Source organism: Delphinapterus leucas, chromosome 14 (genome assembly GCF_059928025.1).
Source record: "Delphinapterus leucas isolate spDelLeu-1000000601 "Yukka" chromosome 14, BTC_Dleu_Yukka2, whole genome shotgun sequence".
Lineage (NCBI taxonomy): Eukaryota > Metazoa > Chordata > Mammalia > Artiodactyla > Monodontidae > Delphinapterus > Delphinapterus leucas.
The window spans coordinates 33,006,733-33,026,957 of NC_143142.1; the positions used below are offsets into that span (position 1 = coordinate 33,006,733).

At 40.2% G+C, this 20,225-nt stretch overlaps 1 protein-coding gene across 2 annotated transcripts in view; it reads left to right on the forward strand.

Annotated features, from left to right (window-relative positions):
- Positions 1 to 20,225, forward strand: part of EPB41L3 (erythrocyte membrane protein band 4.1 like 3) — an 84,607-nt gene that overhangs the window by 20,811 nt on the left and 43,571 nt on the right. For both annotated transcript variants that reach the window (XM_089894945.1, XM_089894944.1), the window contains exons 3-4: positions 14,584 to 14,688; positions 16,202 to 16,244. In XM_089894945.1, coding sequence (XP_089751071.1) covers positions 14,584 to 14,688; positions 16,202 to 16,244 — 148 coding nt within the window. The remainder of the gene's footprint in view (positions 1 to 14,583; positions 14,689 to 16,201; positions 16,245 to 20,225) is intronic.

Below are 20,225 nucleotides of genomic sequence, written 5' to 3' on the forward strand. Positions count from 1 at the left end.
GAATTGGTTCTTAGGATGGTGTTTGGGAAACTGGAAGGAATAAAGAGACCTGTTATTTCTTATGGAATGCCATGGTGATGGCGAATAAAGTCACTGAAAGAGCCACCACGTTCTTTAGGGAAATGCCCCTATACTGAACTTGTAAAGCACACGGGATGGTTTTCAAGGATTACCCCAAGCAAAATGCTTCAGTTCATATCTCCAGTTATTCCTTTTAAAAAAAAAAAAAAGGCACCGTCGGGAATATCAGGTTTTGCTGAGCTTCCTTAATAGTCAAGAAGTCGTCCTCATAGGGGAAAAAACCCCATCCAAATTGTAAAGGCACTTCGTTTCAGAAATAACATTTTGTTTTAACTTGGGGCTTCTACAATGTATACCCAGCCATGTTCTCACGAGGATTTAAGGTGTTTTACAGAAATACACATAATATAATGAGAAGAAAATAAATAAGCAGAAAGCAGGGCCAAGAGAAAATGAGAGGAAGAAGCCAGAAAGAGATGAACCCGTAGAACGTGTGTTCAGAGCACTCACCTCACAGCGTCCACACAGTAAAAGCACTCCACTTGCTGGCTAGAATTTTCACTCCGGGTCCCGCCGTTTGAGAGAAGCTCTCTGTCAGCTTCTTCTGGGAGATTATGAATAGCCGTCAGGAAAGTCTCAGTGGTGGTCGATTCTCTCAGTCAAACCTTTAAGAAGCGCTAAGTGGGCTTCCCTGGTGGCGCAGCGGTTGAGAATCCGCCTGCCAATGCAGGGGACACGGGTTCGAGCCCTGGTCCGGGAAGATCCCACATGCCGCGGAACAACTAGGCCCGTGAGCCACAACTACTGAGCCTGCGTGTCTGGAGCCTGTGCTCCACAACAAGAGAGGCCACGACAGTGAGAGGCCCGCGCACCACGATGAAGAGTGGCCCCCGCTCGCCACAACTAGAGAAAGCCCATGTACAGAAACGAAGACCCAACACAGCCAAAAATAAATAAATAAATAAAATTTAAAAAAAGAAGCGCTAAGTAGCGATTTGCTGGTTTGAGATGATGCTTCTCTTTAAGTATCCGAGATGTGCAGCTTTCTAAGTTGCCGGCTCAGTGGAGAACTATGTTTTTTAACAGCAGAGCTAGGGATGCTACTGACATCTCAGAAGAGGTGAGGGCTTGACGAGCGAGTTCGCAGAAAGACCGTCACCCACCTTCTCCAAGGACGTGGCCACAAAAATGCCTGAGGGTGAGGTTAAGACACACCTCAAACATTTGGACCTAGGCCAGCGTGGAGACAAAGGATGCCCAGGACCCTGACACTGTGGACAGAGCAGGACTTCAATGATTTCAGCTCAGAAAAACTTTAAAGCTCGAGCAGTATAAGTTCCTCTGTACTCTTCAAGGTAACCTCACAGGAAAATCTGTGCCTAGGTGTGTGAATGAGTCCATTCCCCTTATAGGATGATTAACTGTAAGCCCGTTAAATATTGTGACTCCTACAAAAATATTGACTTCAGTTTTAGAAAAGTTTTTAGGTGGCAGGACCAATTGCACGCTTAGTAGTTAACTCTCCAATCTGCTACTTAACCAGGCATTTTAAAAAGAATTTTTAAAGGAGAATCCAGGACGCATCCCTGTCCTATGCATGGAACTGCTCTCCACGTTCATCAGACAGACTTACTGAGCAGGTGCAGGACTACTGATACCTGGGAGTTCAGGCTGATCTCATGCAGTTTAGTCATGGAAGGTCCTTAGAAACCATAACCCACCTTGGGTTTTTCTATTTCAGCGTGAGGGGTAGAGCGTGTATCAAATGAAAGTAATGGAGTGAAGCCCCAGCTCAGGACCATTCGCCCTTCAGGAGAAATTGAGAAATTTATCAGGAAGTTAACCTGCAACATTTGAGGTGGAATTTTAAAAGCTAATAGGTCTTAAATGTAAGGCCAGACACTATAAAACTCTTAGAGGAAAACATAGGCAGAACACTCTATGACATAAATCAAGACATAAAGCAAGATCCTTTTTGACCCACCTCCTAGAGAAATGGAAATAAAACCAAAAATAAACAAATGGGACCTAATGAAGCTTAAAAGCTTTTGCACAGCAAAGGAAACCATAAACAAGAGGAAAAGACAACCCTCAGAATGGGAGAAAATATTTGCAAATGAAGCAACTGACAAAGGATTAATCTCCAAAATATATAAACAGCTCATGCAGCTCAATATTAATAAAACAAACAACCCAATCCAAAAATGGGCAGAAGACCTGAATAAACATTTCTCCAAAGAAGACATACAGATTGCCAACAAACACATGAAAGGATACTCAACATCACTAATCATTAGAGAAATGCAAATCAAAACTACAATGAGATATCATTTCACATCAGTCAGAATGGCCATCATCAAAAAATCTAGAAACAATAAATGCTGGAGAGGGTGTGGAGAAAAGGGAACACTCTTGCACTGTTGGTGGGAATGTAAATTGATACAGCCACTGTGGAGAACAGTATGGAGGTTCCTTAAAAAACTACAAATAGAACTACCATACGACCCAGCAATCCCACTACTGGGCATATACCCTGAGAAAACCATAATTCAAAAAGAGTCATGTACCACAATGGTCATTGCAGCAGTATTTACAATAGCCAGGACATGGAAGCAACCTAAGTGTCTGTCAACAGATGAATGGATAAACATGTGGCACATATATACAATGGAATATTACTCAGACATAAAAAGAAACGAAATTAAGTTATTTGTAGCGAGGTGGATGGACCTAGAGTCTGTCATACAGAGTGAAGTAAGTCAGAAAGAGAAAAACAAATACCGTATGCTAACGCATACATATGGAATCTAAAAAAAAAAAAAGGTTCTGAAGAACGTAGGGACAGGACAGGAATAAAGACACAGACGTAGAGAATGGACTTGAGGACACGGGGAGGGGGAAGGGTAAGCTGGGACAAGGTGAGAGAGTAACATTGACATATATACACTACCAGATGAAAAATAGATAGCTAGTGGGAAGCAGCTGCATAGCACAGGAAGGTCAGCTCGATGCTTTGCGACCACCTAGAGGGGTGGGATAAGGAGGGTGGGAGGGAGACGCAAGAGGGCGGGGTTATGGGGATATACCTACGCATATAGCTGATTCACTTTGTTATACAGCAGAAACTAACACAACATTGTAAAGCAATTATACTCCAATAAAGATGTTAAAAAAATAAAAAAGCTAATAGGTCTACCACCTGCGGGGATGAAATATTGTCTTCTTGCAGAAATTAGGAAAAAATCCAACACTCTAGATCTGGCCAGAGCAGATTATACCCACGTGGTAGAAAAATATAAATAAACTGATCCTGAATAAATTTCAAAGAACATAGCAGTTTTTGAAGAGCTGTGAAACAGGAAATAAACCCCAGATGCACTTATTTCGCTTGATTTTCTTTCCTGTTTCAAAAAATATTAATTTTGCTCTCTGCCAGGGTCAGGGGTATGTGTTGGGAGACCATTTGCAGGTAGAAACTGCTTACCTGAGAGGCTGGCATTACCATTACTCAAATTGCAACACAGAGCAGCGTGAAATTGCACCCTGACAAGTGCGATGCAGAAGATATAAAAACGCGTTCTCTGAGACCTGGTCCTGGAGGCCGGGGGGGTGGAGTCCTGAGGAAGGGGTGCTTGAGGAGAGATCTGAAGGCTGGGCGGGTGGAAGGGTCCAGGGTGTGAAGGTGGCTTGTGCAGACTTTGGCAGGAGGAAGCCTAGGGAGAGGGGCTGGAGGAAGGCTGTGTGATGGAGTAGGGGGTCAGGGCAGGCCAGGGGGCACCGCGGGGGGAGCCAAAGAGGCAGGCGGGACCTCCCCCACCGTGATGATGGGGTCTGACTGCATCCTCAGTCTGGCCGTCTGTGCTCTCACTGCTGAGTCTGATAGCCAACTTCTGGTCTTCCCACATGGGTATATTCTCACAAAGAGTTTTTGAATGTAAAGACAGAAGTGAAAGTACATTTGATAGAATCTCGGGGTCATCTCCTTTGAATTTCACTTGACATCCTCCTGAGCCCCCAAGATCACAGGCGTCTTGCTGCCCTCAGTCCTTGTTAAGCCAGGAGGGAGCTGGCAGGACTGGCTTAGAGGCTCAGCCTTCAGAGAAGGGGGAGCATCACTCAGGTCCCGAAGAACTCCCCAAAGTCCCTCAGCCCTGAACCTCCCAGTTCAGCTCTGAACACCGATAAGGTCCAGGAAAGACAGTGGCATTCTTGTGAGCCCAAGAAAAATCAGAATAATCTGAGTGTGTAGTACTTTACTTTTTGCTTGAACAGAATGGTTTGAAGTTTTCCTGTCAGTGAAAGAACGTTACAGCTGTTTGTTAGGGCAAAGGGCTGTACCTACTTTGAAAGCCCTTTGTCTTCTGGATTCAGTTTGCCTAACCATTTCAGTTTTTCTGTGATTGTTATTTACTGCCATTTGCTAATGCAATTCGTGCTTTAAAAGTAAGTAACCACAAAGCTCAAAGAAATCACCATCTGAAATTCAGGAGTCAGCAGAGACCAACATTCTCTCGAGGTTACATGAGCTCTTGGGACGGCTGCAGCGAGGGGACCTCGTGCTGACCCGCGGGGACGAGTCTGCTCTGGTTCTGGAATGAGGCCTGGGCCTCGCTTCTTTACAGGGCGGAGCGGGCTCCTCCCACCCCCACTCCCAGGTGTGGGAACTGCTGGGCCGAGAGGATTAATGCTGGCTTTTCAGGATTGCGAGCTCAGGAGCTCAGGATGCCCCCGATAGAGACAGCGAGGTCCAAAAGCAATCCCAACCTTGGACGTGTAGACCTGCTGGTACCCCAGGTGGTCCACACGGGCTATTGCACGTGTCTGACAAAGCTGGAAAACATGTAAGTAAAATCAGCAAGTTAGATGATTACATAGGCTTTTTCCCCCCAGCTACTGGATTTTAAATACTAATCCCAAATATGATATGCTTTCAGTGAAGGCCAGACCGACCCTAAGTATCATTGAAAGTGTCATCACCTGTCCTATTTTTTGCTATTTATTTATGTTCTCATTATAGGTCTTTCATAGGTTTTACAGTTATTTTAATTTAAAACCTCTATTTTAACTAGCGAAATGATATAATTACATTTGTTAAATTACGTGAGTAGTTTACGTAATAACCCTGAAATCCTTCCTCTGTGTGCTTACTCACAACCTGGTCCTGTTAATAAGAGGAAACCGTTGATGGGCACTGGTTCGCTGAACACTTACTTGTTTAAAGCACTGACTGTTACTGTATGGTTTTGATCTTCAGTGCCTTATAGGACTGAAAAGTGGCCGTTCTACAAATTCATACTCGTTAAATGTATATCATTAAAAGTTGTGTTTTCGCTGTCAACAGTTGCATTGCCTACAGTGCTTTATTTGACCAAATGAGTTATAAACCACAATTTGGGTTTTGTTTGATTTTTTTCTTTTGAGAATTGTCTTGGAAAGGAGAAATAAGTACTTCCTCTCCCAGGAAGAATTTCACAAAGTCCCGCATCATTCTGAATTAGGCCCTGTGGTTCTTTTACCAGATTCAGGTTTAAGTCTGTCTCTTTCAAACATCCCTCTTCCCGAGGGCTTCCTTTTCTGCATTCGTTTGGCACACATTGGCTTAGTGACCTGAATCCTTAGCAGATTAACAGCAGGAAATGTTGTCTGACTGCTCGCTGCCAACATCTCATATGTGTGATGTGAAACTCTTTGTGAAAAAGCGAGCCCAATGTTTTTGCCAGGAAGAAGCACGCTTCACTGAAAAGCTATCATCTACCACGGTACATGGCTCTGAGCACAAAAGTCTGATTTCAAACAGAGGCTGAAATGGCGACAACAAATGAAGACAGAAACAGATTGTGGCTGAAAGAAAAAGGCATCTTTCTAAAAAAAGGTGGAGGGGCTTCACGTGCACAGATGGACTTTTGCCGTGTATGTGCTAAAAGTATTTTTTCAGAGAATCTCTGTCAAACCTAGGTCGACTCTACTGCGTTTGAACTCTACCTTCTTGTTTTGGTTGTGCTGCACGCCATGTCTACGATAATATGTAACTATCATGTTTTGGCCTAGGATGTACCAAAATGTGCCAGTATACCCAGTGCCTGTTGAAAACCATTTTGGATGTGTTTGCAAAGGATAATAGAATGTACCCTTGGTTTACTGATAATAACAGTATTTTCAACCATTTCTCCCTTTTACCTGTACAGTGAGATTTATTTTTCACAAGAGACATGGGATGATTTCACTGCAGATGAAATAGGCATCAGTGGTATGTCAATCTCTATACCAAATTTCAGCATTAGAAAACCTAAATGTATTGGGCTTCTTATGAAAAGGGCCTACTAACAATCACCAGCATTTATTGGTTATCGTTTCCCATGGGCTAGGCAATACGTATGCTTTCCTGTGTTTTATTTAATGCAACAATCCTATGGGTAAGGACCAATATTATTTCCATTTTTTAATGAAGGCAGTGAAGTTCAGAAAGGTTCGGTGACCGTCTCACCTCACAGCCAGCTAGTTGTAGAGCCAGGGTCCAGCATTGGGGTTGTCTGATGTGCCTCACTTAGAATAGAATGGTGGGAAAACCGACTTGAACTGGATAGGAATAATATCTTTAAAATTACATTTTGAAGATATTTAAATAATGCTAGATGAATTCTCAGTTTCTAGACAGTTGCGACATGGAAATAAATCACTGTTGTGGGGCTTCCCTGGTGGCGCAGTGGTTGAGAGTCCGCCTGCCGATGCAGGGGACACGGGTTCGTGCCCCGGTCCGGGAAGATCCCACATGCCGCGGAGCGGCTGGGCCCGTGAGCCATGGCCGCTGAGCCTGCGCGTCCGGAGCCTGTGCTCCGCAGCGGGAGAGGCCACAATAGTGAGAGGCCTGCGTACCGCAAAAAAAAAAAAAAAAAAAAAACACTGTTGTGTTTAGAAACTTAGCAAGACCAGGAAGTGGTCCCAGGTTCATATTTTAACAGGCCACTTCAGATCTTTATTCCTAACTGAACTGAGTTTAAGAAAGTGGCAGAATAATCATTGATTGACTTATTAATAATGTGAAAAGAACTATTATGGTTTTCTGAAAAGCTGATTGCTTGTGAATTTAAAGAAAGAGCTAGCAAGATATGTAACATCTAGGCAGAAAAAAATCACCTCTGCTTTTCACATCAGCCCTCTGAATTCACTGCCTGGATCACACTTGGGATTTAGTACATAGACTAGGTCCTGCCCCTCTGGGCATGGATCCTGGCAGTAGTGATGGGGATAATGGACTTCCTACTGTGCTTATTAAACTTGGCATTGAAAGTACACTTGAGACAGAAAGCCCCAAATGGAAGTAGATGCACACAGGGCAGCTGGGGCCATATATTGCTTCTTAGACCTTCCTGGCCTCAGATCTCAAGTGTTTATGGACTGTTGTCACAGACCAGACACCATCATCATCTTTTATTCCTCTTGGTATTTTCTAAGTGTAGATTTTTTTTTTTTAATCCACCGAAATTTCAGGGCAGACTGTGTTAGAACGTTTTTCTATCTGACAGAGCAAAAAGAAGACCCAGGAAAAAATGACCTACACAGAGTCCAGGTGTCCGATTTAGGCTCAAGTTTAAGCTTAGCTAGTTTGCTGAGCTCTCCACGTGCTCCTCTAACACCAGGCAAATTGTGTTGCCATCGTTTAGAAATGAAGAGAATTCCAGTTGACCTTGAGAAGTGAGGAGAATGGAAAAGCATTCAGTGTGGAAATATGCAATTAGGGAAGGAAGCATGAAAAAAAAATGATGGCATTTTTCATCGAGATTAATCGAAGATAATGTGAGGAGAAATTCCTCCTTCAGATTCATGCCCGGAGTGCTTATTAGGCACATATGTTGAATGTCTTCTGTGTTTAGGACACTCTGTCGGGGGCATTAAAAATGTTGCACAGTTTCCTGTCCTCAGGGAGCAGAAATACAAGTTCACAAAGTGCAACAATACACAGAAAGTTATAATTTCAGAAGAAAATCAGCAGTCCAGTTGAAGAAGATGTATGATGGAAAGAATAAAGTGCTTACAGGCTGGCGCTCCCTCAAATTTCAAAGCAGCTGAAATAAGGGTACGGAAGTGTCAATTTCCCTGAAAGGTCTCAATATTATATGTTTCCTTGTATTAACGCACGTGGTATAAGCCTGAGCCAATGTAACAAGAGGCTTTTTTTTCAGTGACGGTTTAAAGAAATGCACACATAGATCCCACGGAGCCTCAAGGATATATCCACACGCCCTGGTGCTGATGGCTTTGGTTCCCCCGCCCCTCCGCATTCCCGCCCCCCCCCCCCCCCGCAAGAAGTAGGGACCATTGATTAGCTCCAGTTCTCAGGCAGAACGACGTGCTCTGCCTCATTTTCTTTGTGATTGTGCAGCTTCAGATAAATAAGAACTGCAGCCCGTCTTTCTAAGGCGAGAAGATTATACTTGACTTTACAAATTTCTCTAATTTCGGCTTTTAGCCTGTCCCCAGGCTGATTCATAGCTTTGTGAGACGGAAAGAAAAGACAGATTCTGTTGAAGTCTTGTGCTGCGGTTTAGCACAATTTGTGCTGCCTGCTTGTGCGCTCATGACTTGAGCACAGATCAAGACACGATTTCCAGGGACTTGAGGATCAAGGCGGCGCTCATTTCGGAGTATGCGTCCACAGGTGTGCCGTCTCCTGGTCAGCTGTCAATCAAGAGCAGCTCCTCCCTCCATCCTCCCCTGGGTTCAGTGCCCAGTGTTTGTTCCTCTCCATCACCTCCCTAACCTGCTGGGGAAGATGTGAATTCTTTTACTTGTTCACAAAAGAGGAAATCAAGACATTTGTTAACCTACCTGGGTCATTTTTTAGTAAGGTAGCAGGTTCTTGAGTTAAAGTCTGTATGTTTTAGCTCTACCAAGGGAGAGCTAAAAAAAAAAAAAAATTCAAACTCAAAAACATTTCTATTTTGTGTATTTCATTCATAGCTTTAAATGGCTGGTTTATTGGTTGGTTTTATAGTTTGGTGGTTTATCATTGCTCATTTGTATCATTTTATTTAAGCGTGTGGCTCGTTTTTCATTTCTTGAGAACTTAACGTTTCTTAAGAAAATTTGTTGGAAAGGGTGTCTTAAGATTTTAAGGCTGTGTGTGTGTGTAAATAAAGTTGATCATAATGCAGCTATCAGTGTTGGTACAAGAAGGCCTGAAAGAAACTGGTGTGGATCTAAATCTGAAGAAGTTACACATTTCCTCAAAAAAAAAAGAAAAATTGCTTTAGAGTCCTCCATATAAGAATATTTAAGTTGTAAACTTAAGTGTACCTTTCAACCATGCCTGCAAATGAGATCTTGAAAACATACAAGGCCTTGTGCCCACCTTCAGAAATTCTGATTTATTTCACCTGAGGTGGGTTCCTGGATATTGGCATATTTTAGATGTTCCCAGGATCCACAGTTGAAAAACCACTAGTTTAAAATTTTGCTTTGGAAACATTGGTTATGATATGCTAGTGAGAAAAATTTTAAGTTTCATCCCATTACCTTTTTATTCTCTTAATGGTATTTGACCAAAATGAGGCTCCATAAAAAATAAATATAGGAGGCACATTGCCACCAGGAGTGTCTTTATAGTCAGTTGGGATATAAGGCGAGTGCACAGAGAGACAGCTGTGATATAAGGCAGAATATGGAAAGTGCCCTCTTGGTACCATAAAGTGCTCTAATGTCCAAAGGTGAGAGAAGTCACATTTGGCTGAGAGGACAGGAAATGCTGTAAAGAGGTGACACTGGAGAAGCATTGTGAAGGATGAGAGTTGACAGGCAAAATGTAAGGCAGAGCACTTGGGGACATTTAGAGCATCAGTATGGGTAACACCTGTAATGGACTGAAACACGTCAAGCCTGATTTAGCCCGTGAGTTCATAGTGATGATATAAAACAAAAATCCTAATTGGTAACTTCTGGATGGTGCTAGAAAGCGAACTCGTTATCTTGAAGTTGGATAAAGGAAAAGGTGTGAGCGTTGATCCTGGCTTCCGTCATCAGACTATGTCACTGGATAAATAATTCTGACAAAGAGAAGTGTCTCTTCATAGACATACTCCAACTAATAAATGTGGGACCAAGGTTCGGATTCGAATATCCCCATCTTGCCACCTCAAATTAATGGGTCTAGGGCAACGATCGTTAGTGACTGCTAATGTCACAAAAAGGCAAGAGTTAACTTTATGCCTCGTGGTGAAATTGCACAGCATCATTTATGGAAACCAGTCGAACAAGAATCTGGTCAAGCTTCTAGATTTCACTGTCAGTTTACAGGAAATACAGAAGACAAAAGAACATGTTAAATTACACCATGGAGATGCAAACAGCAAGTCTAGACTGAGCGAACTCTACAGGCAAATGACCTGGTCTCCTAGACAAGTTAATAACCAACATAAATGGAGAACTTGCAGATTCAGAGAGATATGCCAGCCGATTGCAGTGTATGGGCTAACCAAAGAAAATGAAAAAGAAAAAAAAATCTTTGAAATAATTGGGGAAGTTAAAGTCCTGACTAGATATTTGGTGATATTATGAACTGATCGCTACTTTTGTTTAGATGTGATGAAGTTATTGAGATTACATTTCTTAAAAGAGCAGAGTTACATACTAAGATAAATAGAGACAAAATTATTTGCTGAGATGCTTCAGAGTACCCAGGGAGAGGATGAGTGGAGCACAACTCCAGAGGAACCAAAGTTGTCTTCAGAGGCATTTGTTAAAACTGGGTGATGAGCATGCAGGCTTTCATGATGCTGTTCTCTCTACTTTGGGAAATGTTTGAAATTGTCCCATCCTAAAACATTCTGAAATTAATTTTTTAAAGTTGTTAGACAAATAAAAGTACAAATAAAAATTTTAATGTAAACTTTCAGGTGATGCTGGTTGATAAGACCTTGAGAACCAGTGTTTTACCAACATTGTAAAAATCTTGAATTATCTTGGACTTGCAGGAAGTTTCATTAATGCTGCAGAAAAGCTTATTTCATCTGCTGTGTTTGAGTGGTGATGATGGATGTATCCTTGTCTCCTTTATTTGAAACAGAAACCCAATTTTAAGTGGAAAAAGAGGGTAGAGAGAGGGCAGTCCACCATTCGTTTGTTACTCCAGGAAAGCAAAATCCACTTTCCTTAATGTCCAGGTGTTAAAAGTCAATGGTTATGTAGACTGCGAATGCATCTGAGTCAGAGACATGACTTAACAACTCACAGGAAACAGCAAATGAGACTAAAAGCTGTTCATCGTCTCCAGTTAAGTAAATTACCCATTGATTTTAGAATACCTCTGTCCAAAAAATGCTTTTTAATCTACTGAATTCTTTTTTTTTTACATTTTTATTGGAATATAATTGCTTTACAGTGGTGTGTTAGTTTCTGCTTTATAACAAAGTGAATCAGTTATACATATGTCCCCATATCTCTTCCCTCTTTGCATCCCCCTCCCTCCCACCCTCCCTATCCCACCCCTCTAGGTGGTCACAAAGCACCGAGCTGATCTTCCTGTGCTATGCGACTGCTTCGCACTAGCTTCTGCTGAATTCTTGACTCATTATAGCTGTTATAAACATACCCAATGAAAGTAAGGTGCCTAGATTTGATGACTTAATGAACATCCTATCTTTGGGACCCGAATATTTAACATAAATTCTCTAAAAGGCCCAGTGACGGTTGAGCTTTAGTCATATTTTAGATGTTACTACCTAAAGATGCACGCAATGTCAACATGTAGAAATAATTGACTTAAAAAGTTAGATAATGCCCTAGAAAAAAATTACCTGAGTAAGAAGAATCAGGAATCTGGGGGAGTTGGGAGTGATTGCAGAGGGGATCCTGTCTGGGGCTGCAGAATAGTCCCATTTGGTGTCCTGTGCCAACTCCATCCATCGCCAGGGCCTTTCTCATCACGTGTGCGGTAGGGCTCTGAAGCCGCATTTGGGCTGCACGGGGGAGTGAGCTGTGGTCATTAGTGATGTTGGCCATGAGCACAGGTGCCCAGTTACAGCCTCAAGCCCGTGATCACCTGGCTCCATGGAGTCATATATCCTCACTCAAGGATGAGAAGGTGAAGGCCCACATAACGTGAGAGACCTTTCCAGCGTCATCCAGCTGGCTGGCGGCCGTGGTGACGTTTGACAGATAGGAATTTCATTGTTTACATATAACCATCTATAGCGGATTCTAGACAACCCATCTTAGTTCTTAGGGCCAAAACAAAACAAACAGAAACAAACCCAAAAACCCTTCAGAGTGAAGAATGGACCACTATGTCATTGTCTTAAGGACTGTTTATAGTGTTCAAATATGTTTAAAATAGTAAGAAAAAATCTGGTCTGTTCAAGAGAGAGCTGTGGTTCATTAATTAGCAATCAAATGGTGAGAAGCCAGAAAATTAAGAACCAGTTAGTACAGTGGTCCGTGCTTGAGCTAATCACTCCACCTGTTAGACAAAAGGAAGAAGACAGCAGCCAGAAGACAGCTAATAAAACAATGCCCAAGGCCGCCTGCAGCATGACCAGATTAATTCCTCCACTGAGGGCCTGGCTGTGGTCTGCTGCTGGCTCAGAGGATGTAGGAGGCTCTGTAGAGGAAGGTTTATTGTATTTGGTTTGTTTTGGTTTGTTTTTACTCATTGAGAAAGTACTTGGCCAGACGCTGGTATGTATTTGTGTGTGTGTGTGTGTGTGTGTGTGTGTGTGTGTGTGTGTGTGTGTGTGTTGTAGTTAAAGCAGTTAGACAGTAAGCAGATAATTGATACCTGAAGAAAGAGCAGGACATATTAATACTAAGGATGCTTATTGGTACCACAAGGAGCTGTATATGTGCTCCTACCACAGAAATGCCTAGTGAGTTCTGTATTACGTATTCTGCCATTTATCAATCACGTAGGCTGATAATATCAATGGCTGACGTTTGTGGGATGCTTGACATGTTATCACTGGACCAAGTTGGAATACTTTGTTTCATTTTAATATCAACCATTACAAAGAAGTAGATGGTATCATAACCGTTTTACAGAGGGAAAGCTTCGAGGTCCGCACAGCTGCAAGGGACATAAGGAAGACTCAAAGCCAGGTTTACCTGTTAAAGCCACCGTCTAGGCAGCACTAAGACTGCCTCTCCCATGTAACTCCTCTGGACCTCTGTGTTCTTATCTCTAAACTGGACATCATACCAATGGAAGCATCAGAAGAACCAGGTTTTTTTGGTGCAAACTTTATAATTTGTTAAGCGTTATTCAGAAGCAATATGCTGTTATTTACAAATAAAGGATTTAAACCAGCGAGCAGCATTTCATTGTCATACCATTTATTTATATCCATTGAACAATGTTACACAGTTTAGATAACATGTAATTTATTTTCATACATTATTAAACTTTTTTCAAATACAACATTGATTATTCAGCTGGTTACAATTCAGTCTTCAGTTTTCTATCCTACATTTATCTTTTCTCCTAAATAGTCATGCTTGAGGGGACTAAGTAATTTCCAGTATATTTGCGGTTGCACAGTAATACATACCACTTACACATCTTCTGGATACTTACTCTTTGGTATGCCCATTGTTTATCAATTTTCTTATTTTTCTCTTACTACATTAAATCTTAAAGACAAATACACTTAAGGTACGAGATGTGAAATGTTGGTACTGCACAAACAAAATGTACTTTAGCTTAATTGCTTCCAGTTAATCCATCTCAGACTCCAAGGCCAAGTTTAAAAGACCTTTGATGAAAATATGATACTGTATATCACCATAAATTAAGCTGATGGATTTTTTTCCCCGGATGACTGCCTTTTTTCTTTCTCCAATTGACTGCTTTATGGCCAAAAATACAGCACATATGTCTACATCTTACATTTATAAATGGTAATTTAAATCTTTAAACTTAATGAACATGTTTGTTATGTTTAATAGAAAGGATTTTCTCTAAAAAAAAAAATTCAGAGAAAGTTCAACTCTGTGATACAAAATTGAAATTTGTGACTGTAAACAAAAACTAATAAAGTTTAACGGGCTTCAGAAAGTGATCCATAGCTAGAATTTCTCAGTAAGGACTGGGATAGAAAGTTTGAAGGGGACTTCTGCCTAAGACAAGGAATGGGGTTAATTCTTCTCAGGCTCAGAACCTGATCACGTGGGGGAGCGAGCATGGGTATTCTGAAACACAGCTGTGGTTGGCCCTTTAATGCTCTCACCGTCAGGATTTTTGTGTTTCACAATATATTTGAGGCTTCAAGCACCACTTCATTTCCCCAACTACTTCCGTTTCGAAATTGTCCGCAGGTCGCCTGTGCTTACTCACTGACAGGAGTTATTTTTTTATTTATTTGCTTGTTCTGTAGGAGCTGCCTCTTGTAGGATTAGGTCCACTTTATTGAGCCTTTTTTCTAGTTAAAAAGGAGATGGTAAGGTGATCAAACCTGCTTGTTATTTACTGAACAGTTACAATGAGCAATATTTTAAGTTTTACCCATATTTGTTCGTGGCAATTGAGAGAACTTTTTTGGTGTGTGTTGACTTGTTTTTCTGTTTTGTTCTCCACAGAAACGCTCCAGAGGCCAAGTGCTGTTTGATAAAGTATGTGAACATCTGAATTTGCTAGAAAAAGACTATTTTGGGCTTACATATCGAGATGCTGAAAGCCAGAAGGTGAGTGGTTGAAAGCAATACAAAGTATTGCGGCTTCAACTGCGCTTCACTGCAAGAAAGTGAACTGAAACTGAATTGGTAAATCGTTTTCTCCACCTCCCCTCGTACTCCCACGCCTTCACCTTCATCATCCAAGGCCCTAAATGCTGTTAATCACCTTACTTCTTCATGAAGGAAATTATTGACAACTTCCTTTAATCTTGAGTCTTTTGGAAACAGTCAGTCAGTGTTTCTGCTTTTCATGCTTGAGTTCTTTATGGTTCCAGAAAAGCATTTTATATGGTGCTTTGGGGGGATGATATATTTCCATGGATTTGAGCCAATGGGAATCACATACATTGATAATTATACAGAAAACATGTTCACTGGATGCCATCTTATTAATTCATCTTACTACACTTTCATATTCTTGCTGAATCACAATGTGAGATGAATCATGTACAGACCTGATGTACAAGGCAAGCAGTTAATGTATTCAGTCCACGTTTAATGATACACGTAAAACCTCTGTAGACTCTTGTACCTGCTTCAGGCCTTTATCTCACTTATTCCCCCCAACTGCCTGAAAGATAAGGAGGAAGAAATTGTTTCCTTAATGCTGGAAACTGAGCCACAGCAGTTGTGCTCATTAAATGTCACTTGTTCTGTTGTCGTTCGTTAGTGAATCATACTTTATCTTTACTGAATTTTGTGGATGATGTCTAACTTCATTATTAAACACCTGAGTGTTCTGATGAGGGAAATCGTAAGTGTCAAGTGTTCGTTTGTTAGGAAAGCATTCTAAGAAGGTGCCTTAAAATCTATAATCACAGAAGTTGCTGCATGGGACTGAACGGCTAGGACATCAGTGGTCAAGTTACATGCAGAGTCAACTCTCTGTGTTCTTGGGCTCTGCATCTGCAGATTCAACCAACAGCAGATCAAAAATATTTTTTTTTAATTCCAGAAAGTTCCAAAAAGCAAAATTTGAATTTGCCAGTGCACCAGCAAGTATTTACATAGCATGTCCATTGAATTAGGTATTATAAATAATCTAGAAATGATTTCAAGTATATGGGGGCGTTGCATAGGTTATATACAAATACTGTGCCTTTTTATATAAGGGACTTGAGCATCCTCAGATTTTGGTGTTACCTGGGGTTCTGGAACCAATCCCCTGAGGTTACCGAAAGATGACTGTATCTTTAGCTCATGCTTGTAACTTGTTTGAACATAGAATCCACCATTTTTTCTCCTCTGTTTCTGTGCTAGCTTGAATTGCTGAAGGCACTTGTTGTAAAAGAAAAGAACTTTGTCAAGCCTGAATTGTGTGCACACACATCTTCTCATTAGACCAGAGCCTGGGCCCTCGCAGGACTAGCGAAGGGGCACCAGATGTAGGGGAAGGACCCAGCCTGGGGAGTCTCCCGGCAGCCACTCCTTCTCAAATACGTTTAGTTCATCTCTACCCAGTCAACACTAAGTCATCTCCATTCTTCTCTGATTCATATTCAGACTCTCACTTCTTTTTCAGAATTGGTTGGACCCTGCTAAGGAAATTAAAAAACAGATTCGAAGTAAGTTCTTTTGGATTATTATGTGTAGAAATAGGAAGATTTTCAAAGAGTGGGGTTATCTGAAATGGTAGCTCATATCCACATGGCTGGTGTGAATACGGTATTTTGAAAAACAGATTAAGATCTCAGATTTTATCTTTGGCAGGTTGGTCTAGCTCAGATACCCATTAGTAATTATCGCGACCCGGGAATAAAATGACATGACACTTGACCTATTCCCTTGCCTGTTCAGAGATGTGAGATATGATTTAATCAAGTGATGACCCCATTGACAATCATCTCAAAGTTTCAAGCTTAATTATTAATGTTGTATTAAGCCTAACTGCCACCAAAGTATGCAAGGCAAGCAGTAAAAGTAATAGTCATTTAATAGCTTAGAAATGGGGTAACAAGTCAGACTGAAGTTTACTCTCTGATGACATCTTCTTTTCTTAGCCCTAAAGGCAATTTAAGAAATGGACATTTCCTAGCGCACGAATCAGTTACATGAGCCACTCAGAAAATTTAAATACAGGTAGCTAATAAGTATTAGAAAAGGTGCTAAGTCTTAGTAATAATTAAATGCAAATTAAAATGTGACATTTTTCACCTATTCAGATTAGCAAAGATTTTAAAAGTTTAATGATGCCCTACACTGGCAATTCTGTACACAGTTGGTAGAAATATAACCCTTTAAGAAGGCACTTTGTGTCAGATTTTATTAAAATTTAAAATGTGCTTATTCTTTGACCCCTGATTTTACTTGTAGAAATGTATCCAGTGTCTGCTTAAGAGAGGAGTGTGTACATATGTGTCCATGTAGGAAAGTTCATTATCATACCATTGGCAATAGAAGAAGACTCAAAGCAACTTAAATATCCATTTATAAAGAAATGATAAAATCGATCATGAAATAGCCATACCTTGAAATACTAGGTAGCTGTTAAATAGAATGAGGTAGAATAAATATGTTTTAGCTCTCATTAGTGAGACCCTAGAGAAATAATTCATATTTGTTTAAAATGAGTTATGCATATATAGGTATGTGGAAATACCTATACCTCCAGAAGTGGCACTGCAGGGTAGGGGGTTGAGAAAGAGGAATTTTTTCATTTTTATTTTTAAGCCTTTTCTGTAGCTGTTGCTTTTTACTATGGATAAATGGTAAAACATGGATATACTTTATAATTTCAACTAGTTAATTTTTTTCAAGCAATTCATTTTTTATCGATAAAATCTAGCTTAATTTTCCAGAACAACTGATTCTGTTTGAAGATTAAATTTAAGACCAATTTATTAATAAGAACAGCACTCCCATCAAAGTTACTATTAAAAGAGAGAGCAAATCTTTCTAGTGCCTTTGAATGTTCTGAGGTCTCAAAATACCCTACATGCTAATAAAAAGTAATTAGTGGCGAGCAGTTTGAAATGGCTTAATAGTAGATAATATCTCAAAAGAAGCAAAAAAATCACTATGCTTCTAGATACTAGAGAGTCTGATGATTCTTTATACAACGAAAACATCTTTACCATATTTTTGAGAGGAATTTGGTGTGGTCACTAATCAGCAACTTGATAGTGAAGTAGTTTGATAGAACTAAATGGGGATTAAAACCAGGGACAGCTACAGTTGTGATAAGAAGGTGAAAATTTCAGAGTCCTAGTAAAAACTTTAAGATGATGAGCATGTTCTAAGGATCTTTTTATGGAGTTATTAAAAGCAGATGGGCTGAATATCTTAACATTTCATGTGCTTTAAGTCCTCTATATTCACCTAATTAATAAAACGCTGTTTCGTACTTGGTTGATTTTATAATTACAGAGCACTTTGAAAATATATTACATGTTCAAGGATAAGTCATTATACTGTTACAAGAAAGGCTGTAAAAACAGTTAATTTTCTTTTCTGCTGTTAATGGAATTCTTTTTTTCCTTCATTTCCCATTTATACTGTCTCCGACCTTCCTTTCTAAGAGATGAAGTTTAGGGGACAACTGGAACATGAGATTTAAAGGATATTTTCCTCATGTAGATTAGGTAGTGTTTGTGACAGCAACATAAAACCAAGTGACAATCATGCAGATAAAGGAGGAGACAAGAAAAAATTGGAAATGTTTAGGAATGGAATTTGGTGTTTTTATCTATATTCCTTATTGTTTCCCATGCACAAAATGCCTTCTTTCCACAAAAGGGACATTCTATCAAGGTAGAAAAGTATTATCAGAGCTAATGTAATTATTGTACAATCACCTCCTCTTTCTGAACATAAATATCAACAGTAAAAGGATGTTTCCATTATTTTTATGCTGTAGGTCCACAGTAGGTCTCTAGAATGAGATCTTCAAGAGAATGGCAAATGGCAATCAAGCTGAAAAAGATTTTAAGTTATGAATTTATGAGGAATAGAAAATCCTGAGCCTGAAGAGTTTTTTCTTATGAAAAAAATTCTTATTCCAGTCATCTTTTATGCCTAGCAGATCTAAAATTTCTAAATATATTCTGATATAGAGTATATTTATGATATAGTAACTTCATGATATAGAATATACGATATATAGTGATTTATGCTATAACTGTAGTATATTTAGAAATTTTAAGATTTGGCAGGCATAGAAGACTAAAATTAGAATTTTTTCATAAGAATGAATTCTCTTCAGTTTCACAGTTTTCTGATTATCATAAATTTGGAATTTAAAATCCTATATCAGCATTATAGATGTCATTTTAATGCATTCAAGCTCTTGCATTTCCGTCCCTAACCAGAGCCGTCATCTGATCAGACACAGGCTCACAAACCTATTTATGGCATAACTATAGCCTCCCAGTGATATGTTTCCACCGGATTCTTTACAAGGATATGTATTTCCGCTTTAATCTGCCTCTCTCATTAATTTCAAATGTTACACCTCATTTCACTGGATTTTTTTTTTCCTTGATTGTGGTGTAGATTGTGTTTTCCATAAACTTTCCCACCGTTTCAAAATAATGTCCTGCAAAACCTCATATTTGATTGGGTTATAACCTTAGGAAAGTAGATTCCTTGGGATTAGTGATTTTCAAAGTACGGTCAAGTGTATTAGAACCATTAGGGTGTTTATTAAAACCACAAGTTCATGGGCCATAATGCACATCTCTGGAATAAAAACCTCTGAGTAGAGCCTAGGGATTGGCGTTTTTAACAAGCCCCTCCGATGCTTCTTAGGCCCACGATCATTTGAAAGTCACTTTCCTGTAATGAGGATTTTTGCATTGAAATATCTTTCTTCTATTTTTATTCCCTCTTAGTTTCCAACTTCGAGTGTTTACCCTGAATTTATTATGAGTTTAATTGCATTGCTAAACGAGTCATTGGATTCACTTTGAAGTGGATAAAAATTATAAAAGAGCAATAAATCCATTTCCCATAACGAATCCATTAGCTTTCATTCCAGTTGCTTGCGGGGAAACCAGTTCTCATTATGAACCTCACGGCTGGCAAGCATTCCATTTTAGCAGGAGGTGAATAGGAATCAATAGGAAAGTAAAACCAAATCAGACTTGTTAATTTTAGAATAACAAGAGGACGTTTTTGAGAACAGTGGGAAGAATAATCGCTAGAAATAGGTTTGATTGCCAGATATTTTATGGCTTGTAATTCTTACAGCCCACGTTTTGGGAATATTTTCTTAGTGGTTTAGAAATGACACAAAACACCCAGTAATACCCAGTCCCTATACCAAGTCCTTTATAAGGCAACTCAAATGGTGTTCCTGCCAGGTGGACCTCTAAGTGTAAGATGAATAGCGGTGTGCAGAGTAAACCAGAATTAGTGAACGGACTATGCCATGGATGACAGAAATACAGGTGACCTCTGCAGCTAAGTATTTGCTACTCAAGCAAGAGACCAGCTCAAAGGAAGGAGCCGGGAGGTACTTAGGATGTTGTCCCTTTCTTGTGAATGTTTGGGAAGGACTTGGGGAGAGAATGGAGCTTCCAGGAGTCACTGAATGGGAGAAGGGGGTG